The sequence below is a fragment of the Mesoplodon bidens genome (genome assembly GCF_964165515.1).
Source record: "Mesoplodon bidens genome assembly, chromosome: X".
In the NCBI taxonomy this organism is placed as follows: Eukaryota; Metazoa; Chordata; class Mammalia; order Artiodactyla; family Ziphiidae; genus Mesoplodon; species Mesoplodon bidens.
In genome coordinates this window covers 101,412,686-101,421,269 of record NC_138163.1, presented here as the reverse complement: position 1 = coordinate 101,421,269, position 8,584 = coordinate 101,412,686, and the positions used below count along the sequence as shown (strand labels likewise).

General features: G+C 43.6%; 1 protein-coding gene across 1 annotated transcript in view; it reads right to left on the bottom strand.

Annotated features, from left to right (window-relative positions):
• Window positions 1-7,345: 7,345 nt before the first annotated feature.
• MAOB (monoamine oxidase B) overlaps window positions 7,346-8,584 on the bottom strand; it is a 101,976-nt gene continuing 100,737 nt past the window's right edge. Inside the window, exon 15 of the mRNA XM_081221761.1 lies at window positions 7,346-8,345. Within this exon, the coding sequence (XP_081077887.1) occupies window positions 8,193-8,345 (153 nt within the window). The 3' untranslated portion in view covers window positions 7,346-8,192. The remainder of the gene's footprint in view (window positions 8,346-8,584) is intronic.

Here is an 8,584-nt window from a genome sequence, read left to right as displayed (position 1 = left end):
TTTTGAGACCTTAGCCTCATAGCATCTCTGAGACTCAGACTCCTCATCTGTCAAATGTAGGTGGGGGTGATTTCATGATAAAATGAGATAATGTACAGTGTCTTCTATATAATACATGTTTAATGAAAGGAGCTGTTATTATAATTAACAATAAGCATGATTATTATCCAAAGGTAGCCTTAGAAGAAGGTTTTAATTTTTGTCAAGTCAGGTGTATCTTTTAGGATGCTTTGGACTGTAAGTACCAGAAAATCTGTATGCAAACTTTTTGAATTTATTTCTCATATGACCAGCACTCCTGAGACAGGATAGGCTGTAAGCAGGGTGCATCAGGGCTACAACTCAGTTTTTTTGTGACTCTTTTGGCCCTGACCTTTTCTGTGTATGGGCCTCACCCTTAGCTTGAAAGTCAGATGGCTGCAGCCATTACAAGTGTCACATCCAGACACTTACGATGTCCAGAGAAAGGATGGGATGGGACTTTTTCTTTCATGGGTCTGTTTTTAAGAGTGACGGACTCTCTTCCAGAAGCTCCAGCCCACCCCCCCCACCCCCCAAGAAGACTTCTTTTTTGCTTAGCCAGAATTACGTAACATACCCAGGCTTAAGGTAACCATTGACAAAGGAAACAGGCCCACCACGATCAGCTTAGACTAACCAGTGCCCATCTTTTAGGACTGAGGATGTGGCCAGCCTACTCACCCTGAGGCATAGTGGTGGGTGAATAGCTAAACAAAATCAAGATTCTATTAGGAAGCAAGTGGAAGGATGAATATTGATAAGTCTAATACCCAACCTTCTGTCCTAACTTGTGGCTCAAAAAGAGATGGCCGTTGGGGAACGACCAGTAATGCTTAGAGCTCCCTCTGTGAGCCTTGTCCTTATACTGCTCCTTTCTATGCGGGGTTTCATCGCCTACATTGTCCTTTGCTTAAGTAGCGCCTGTGGAATTGGGTACCTAAAACAAAGGAAGCTCAAGGATGCAGGGAGTTGGCAGGGAGGCTGTTATATTTCTGAAAGACACATCACGTATTTCCTGGTTTTAACATTCCAAGCAGTTTTTAATTTATTTATGTATTCATTTATTTATTTAATTTTATTTTGGCCACGCCACACGGCTTGCAGGATCTCAGTTCCCCAACCAGAGATTGAACCTGGGCCATGGCAGTGAAAGCATTGAATCCTAACCACTAGGCCACCAGGGAACTCCCTCCAAGCAACTTTTAGAGGACGTTATTTTGAAGACCAATTTTGTCCTTGGAGTGCTTCCAAAATATAGGGATGCATAGTCCAAAGGGCCAACGTCATCCCTGAGTTTCGAGCTCCAGAAAGAGTTATATTTATCCAAACCCAGGCTTCACCAGTGGACTAAGGGCCTGAGCGTTTGACAGCACTGGAGGTCAAACAGCAGAAGAGGAGAAGGGCAGGTAGAGGACAACACGAGACCAGAAAGGAGGAGTCAACCATGAGGGTGAGGGGCTTAGGGCCCAGGCCAGCTCTAAGTCTTTTCTGAAACAGCTGGTGGTCTCCTTCTCACTGCTCCCACGTAACTCCAGGACTTTCTGCTTGATTTTCTAAAACCCAGGGAAGATTCTGGTATTAAAAAGATTTTGACAGCAGGTTAGGGAAAAGAAACTAAAATACAATGAAAGGGCCTAGAGGTAAAACAGATATGTCAAAGTCAAGAACAAAGGCTCAGTGCCACTCAGCATTTTGCCTCGCAGGGAAATGGATTTTCAAGAAGAAACTGAACCAGAATGCTTACGGAAGAAATGGTGGAGGATTAGAGATGCAAAGAAAGGTGAAAGAAGAGGTCAAAGTGATCATGGATGGAGGCCAGAGGCTGGAATGTCTTTCCACTGGAGTGGCGTATGACATGTCAGTGACTCATTGCGTGATCTCAGCAGAAATGCCAAGAACAATCACCTCAGAAAGTAGCAGCCCTGGCTAAGTGCAGGGTCTGATTAGATCAGCTATTTCTAATACAGGAGCTTGGTTTCTAGTGTCCACAGGCTGAGATGTCATTAAGATCACTCCCCAGGAGAATTTTCAACTCAGATGAGTCTTCCTCAGCACTTAAACTAACAGGAAACAAACAACAAACCCACCATCACATCACACCAAGTTGCCTATACATTCTCCTAGAGTACACAGCATTCTAGACTATTCTCTTTGGTTACAAGATGTAACTTATTGTGGAAATGAGAACTTGCCCTTCTTAGTTTGGAGCCGAGGTTAAGATGGAAGTTAAGGGATCCTAACAGATTGTCCAGGAGACAAGATCCTAAAAGGTGTACAGTGACAGAGGACCAGGTCGTTGGGGACAAGCAGAAGTTGAAGTTCAAGAGGAAGCAGATAGGAGGGAGATGAATGTTGGCAGAGGTAAGACATCTCTGTTAAATACACTCAGTTTCCAGAGAAAAACTAGAGGAAGTGAAGAAGTAGGGGACGTCAGGCCACTGGGGTTCAGTCAAGTCATCTGATGTCCTGGAACATCGGTCATTGCTGTTGAGATGCATCGATAGGTCAAGTGACACAGCAGCCACTCTACTGTCACTGCCTCAGGATCGGCCATCATTACCCCATTCCTGTGCCTTAGTCTGCCCCCTCCTTGTGTCCACTTCATCTTCACCACTGCCACAGAAAGACTTTGGGCCAGGCCAATTCATGGGCCACTGGCTACTCATAGAGTTCTGTCTTTGACTCAGGAAATCAACCCTAGTCCAATCGGTTGCGGCCAGAGTAGTAGGATCACACAAGCAGGTGCCTGGTGTGCAAAGGTCCACTTCTGACCACTTTTTTTTAAAATTAATTAATTTATTTTTGCTGTGTTGGGTCTTCGTTTCTGTGCGAGGGCTTTCTCTAGTTGTGGCAAGCGGGGGCCACTCTTCATCGCGGTGCGTGGGCCTCTCACTATCGCGGCCTCTCTTGTTGTAGAGCACAGGCTCCAGATGTGCAGGCTCAGTAGTTGTGGCTCACGGGCCTAGTTGCTCCGTGGCATGTGGGATCCTCCCAGACCAGGGCTCGAACCTGTGTCCCCCTGCATTAGCAGGCAGATTCTCAACCACTGCGCCACCAGGGAAGCCCCTGACCACATTTTTAAAAGGAGACCACAGGCATGGCAAAGAGTGTTTCGTCGATCTCTTTCTTGCCTGGGACCTTATCAGTAGATGGTCGTGCAGCCTTGAAGATCTCAAATTGGGATGTATTCTTTTAAAACTAAAATATCCATAAGAGTGTCACATAAACAGATGTTTTTCCCCCTAAGATTCAGAATCTCTCCCTTGGACAAAACCAAAACAAACAAACAAAAACATATTGTGCTTCTTTTAACTTGTCTTTTAAGTTGTATACTGGGCCCTATATATAGGACATCTCCTGGGCATCAGAACATCCCAGCCTATTTTTTCACTCCAGCCATTGCTGCAGCAGCCAGCAACCAGATGTGCAAGTTACTGATAGCACCTTCTTCACTGGCCATTCTGATACATGGACAAAACTGGAAGGGAGTTAACAGTTCAAGGAAAACTTAAGCCAGTGGGAGATAAATACACCCTTCTTTGGTCCCCTCAGGTGATCTCTTCTAAGGTACATTCTGCATAGCTCCTCAGAGGGTCCCTGGCCGCACTGAGCCCCAGTAGCCCACAGCAGTGACCAATTCAATAACGCACCCTTGGACTGGCTTTCCCACCTGCCCGGTTTCACTCTCTTCCTAATCCCACTTCTGCTCCCTGAAATCACTTCCAAAAGTGAACTATCTGCATAAAAGCCCTTGTTTGAGGTTCTACTTTTTGGGGAGGACCCAGCCTAAGACAACCATGCCTTCCAATCAAGATAGCCTTTCTCTGGTCAAGCAGTTTTTGTTTTTTGGTTTTGGCCATGCCACGCGGCTTGTGGGATCTTAGGATCTTAGTTCCCCGACCAGGGATCGAACCCGTGTCCTCAGCAGTGAAAGCTTGGAGTCCTAACCACTGGACCGCCAGGGAATTCCCAGTCAAGCAGTTCTTATGATCCAGGGAACATGTCTCACTCTTTAACATGTCGAATTAATGCTTAACTTTCATAGAGGAACACTGTTTCCTTTTTTTTTATTATTTATTTATTTGCTTGTGCTGGGTCTTAGTTGCGGCAGGCAGGCTCCTTAGTTGTGGCAGACGGGCTCCAGGTTGCGGCTTGAGGGCTCCTTAGTTGTGGCATGTGAACTCTTAGTTGCAGCACGCATGTGGGATCTAGTTCTCTGAGCAGGGATCGAACCTGGGCCGCCTGCATTGGGAGCACGGAGTCTTAACCATTGCGCCACCAGGGAAGTCCCACTGTTTCCTTTTATTCCAAGTATATTATAAGCATCTTCTTTTCACATTGATATAACAGAGGACGGAGACAGAGCAGCAGGCCTCTGAGAAAAGCTCAACTCCATATGCCCAAGCCCTACTGTACCTTTGAACTTGTGATTCTTAGCCCTTGGCTAAGACCTTCACAGAGAAGATCTATGAAGACACTTGTCTTCTTCCCAACCTGCTAAATTAAACTCTCCATGTAAAGCTTAGACATGCGGGTCTTTCCAAAGCACCCCAGTAATTCTGATGTGTACCCTCAGCTGAGAATCACTGCTTGAGACTCATCACCTACCCAAGAGAAAACCAGATCCAACCAGTTATTAGAGCTACCTCAACTAAAATATAGTCAAAAAGGCAGTTGAAACTTTGAAAATGAGTATGAAGAAAAATGAAAATTAGCTCTCTGCAAAAGACGGCACAGATACATTGTTTTTAAAAAGAGTAGGTAATGTAGAATTGTCTGGTTAGTCAATTTTGATCTCCATTCAGCTTCTGTTTTCTGGCAGTCTTAGTAGCATTCCCTCACTCTCAAGTCAGAAGCATCTTGAACAGAAGCCAAGGCTTTAGATTCCTCTGGGGTGTCTCAAGCTCTCGAAGGGGTCTCCTTGAAGCCCCTCTCATAGGACTTTGGATGAGAAGGTAAAACCCTGGCCCTCCCTTTTGGGGTGGGTTGGACTCAAAGCATGGCAGCTCTCTCTAAAGAGACTTCTTCACGAGTCATCCCTTCAAAACCCCCTCCCTGTGCTATACAGTAAGTCCTTATTGGTTATCTACTTTATATATACTAGTGTGTATATTTTAATTCCAAACTCCTAATTTATCCCTCCCCCCCTTTCCACTTTAGTAACCATAAGTTTGTGTTCTACGTCTGTGAGTCTATTTCTGTTTTGTAAAATAGTTCATTTGTATCATTTTTTAGATTTGACACACACTCAATATCTTGTAATAACCTATAATGGAAGAGAATGTAAAAAAAGTATATATATATGTGTGTATAACTGAATCACTTTGCTGTATGTCTGAAACTAACACAACACTGTAAATCAACTATATTTAAATAAAAATTTTTTAAAAACCCTCTCCACTCTTTTCATACGCTCAGAACTGGTGAGGGGTTTCATCAGACAAGAAACTGGTTTTTAGGTCTTTCATTTAAAGTTTCCCATTTTTGTCTATCTCAGGATTTACCTTGGTAACTAATATTGAATGTAACTTGGCACCTCAAATCACGTAATTTAACAAGATGGCGCAACTGCAATATCATAGGGTAAGTGCAGGACAAGAAGTCTAGGCATGTAACACTGGGAGAACACTGAGCATTCTCCACTGGCCCAGCTGGAGGATGAGTGGTCCAGGAGATTCCTGGAGAAGGTAATTCCTTATCTGACTCTTTCTTAATGTATGTGCTGGAGTTAGTAGTATGACGACTCTCAGGGTGGGCGGGACTGTTTCCGAGGGGAGCATGCTCAAGAAGACACTCCTAGGCCAAATACATTATATTTCTAGACAGATCCCCAAACCAAAATGGTTACAGAAGTCTTAGTGGGTTCTTTAATCTCCTCATTTAGTCTCTAAAGTTCCTACAAATTCATGAATCTAAATGTCACTGTAAAAATTGGAAACTATACTATTATTGATTAATCCTGGGAGATTTCTTAAATTTCATTTATGCTAAGAAAAACAACCTTCATTTTCTAAAGCAGCATGTGAGAATGGTCATTTATGGATTTAAAATATATCCTGATATCCCTGGTGGCGCAGTGGTTGAGAGTCCGCCTGCCGATGCAGGGGATACGGGTTCGTGCCCCGGTCTGGGAGGATCCCATATGCCGCGGAGCGGCTGGGCCCGTGAGCCATGGCCGCTGGGCCTGCGCGTCCGGAGCCTGTGCTCCGCAACGGGAGAGGCCACAACAGTGAGAGGCCCGCATACCGCAAAAAGAAAAAATATATATATATATATCCTGATAAAGAAGATGTGGCACATATATAAAATGGAATATTACTCAGCCATAAAAAGAAATGAAACTGAGTGATTTGTAGCGAGGTGGATGGACCTAGAGACTGTCATATAGAGTGAAGTAAGTGAGAAAGAGAAAAACAAATACTGTATGCTAACACACAGTTGTGGAATCTAAAAAAAAAAAAGGTTCTGAAGAACCTAAGGTCAGGACAGGAATAAAGACGCAGACATAGAGAATGGGCTTGAGGACACAGGGACGGGGAAGGGTAAGCTGGGACGAAGTGAGAGAGTGGCATGGACATATATACACTACCAAATGTAAAATAGATAGCTAGTGGGAAGCAGCCACATAGCACAGGGAGATCAGCTCGGTGCTTTGTGTCCACCTAGAGGGGTGGGATAGGAAGGGTGGGAGAGAGGGAGACGCAAAAGGGAAGAGATATGGGGATATATGTATACATATAGCTGATTCACTTTGTTATACAGCAGAAAGTAACACAACAATGTAAAGCAATTATACTCCAATAAAGATGTTAAAAAATATATATATATATCCTGATAAAAACTCATCTTGGGAGTTGACAGGTATGAATACTTGGAAATGATGATCTCATTTAAAAAGTAGTTCAAATAGGATTTAATGGACTATGGAACTATGGTTTAAATCAATGAGTGTACCTATTAAAAAGCTTTGCACTGATAAGGAATATGAAAGGTCAACTGAAATATTATAATTGTCTTAATAGTTAAAGCATCTTACTTATTAATATGTCAATTATTTTGACAGCCTTTTTTCGGGGGCAGAGGGGGTGAAAGCAAGGAGCTGTGTCTTTTAGCATCCTTATGATATCATTATAAATCATTTACCAAGTGCTCACATAGACACCACCCATGATGGATCACACAATCCAAATGCACGCATCATCTGAGCTTCAAGAAAATTTTGACTCAATGCTTTTAAGCCACAATTATATACCTAATATTGGATCTTGATTTGATTTGTCAAAACCCTTGAAAGTCATTACCCAAAAAGAAAAGGCAACAGACATCTGGTCAATCAACTTTATTTTTAATTACCCAAACGTGTACTAACCTTCGTATCCAGATACAAGGGAGGATACAAGAGGAAGAAAAGACAAGACTTCTACCCTCAAAAAAATTTAAATGAGCTGAAGACACACTGCAGAAGACAGTAAGACTTAAGGAAATATACTGAGTAGCACAAAACAACTTAGTACAGAGTAAACCCACACAAGGGGCAACATGATTAGCAACCATGGCAGGGAGTAGAGAGGGTGATTGGGAAATTCACCCTGGGAAATGGGATAAAGCAATGCACCTGTGTTCTACTCAACAAAATATCAGTGGCTTATTGTGGGCCTTGGGCAATTAAGTCCCACCTCTCTTGACTTCAGTTTGCTCAACTCTAAAATAGCAAGTAAGGACAAGGTGGTGTCTAAGTTCTTCCAGCTGTAACAATACAGGATTCTAAGGACAAATGCAGACATCTTGGAAGATGTGGACCTTACAGGTAAGAGGAAGGACAAGCACAAAGCCACAGAGGTAGGAAAAAGCTAGTTTTTTGTGCCTGGGCAATGTATACAGTAGGATAGCAAGGACCTTTAACAAGCCTGTTTAACTACTGTAAAGATTCTGAGACCAGTGAACTTGGAAATGGGTGAAACAGAGTGCTAAGCTAGGTACTAGACAATACACAGAGATCAAAATGGAGAAAGAGATATTGTGTTTTCCTGTGGTCGAAGGCTGACTTATCGTCATGCTCCCCACTTCACTCTACATTCTTTGTGTCTTCATGGAACTTTGTTACAACTCCTTCCCCAAACCCACACGCCAAACAGAAAGCAGAAGAGGGTGTGGTTACAGATGCCCTCTCTTTAGACCCGCACAAGTAGCCCCCTTTTGTGGGCCAGGTAGCCAAGAGCAGTTGCTGACAAGATGGTGGTCAATCCAATCAGCCTCAGCAAGCCGGGCACGGAGGGCAAATGTCTCTCCAAGAAGGTGGTGGTAATGGGCTTCGCAGGGACATCCTGGGTTCAGAGAATATTTGGTGTCAGTACAGAAAGTCTGTATTTCTTCCAGTTCTCCGAACGTGACTCACACTTGCCAACCTCTAGGCCATGAAACGTCACATTCCCTTTGCTCAGAACATTCATTCCCCGTTCCCCACTGGGCCCTTTACTTAACTAATTCTGACCACTAACTTCGCAAGTCTCAGTTTATATCTCACTTCCTTCGGAGCCTTTCCAGTGTCCCCAAACTAAGATGA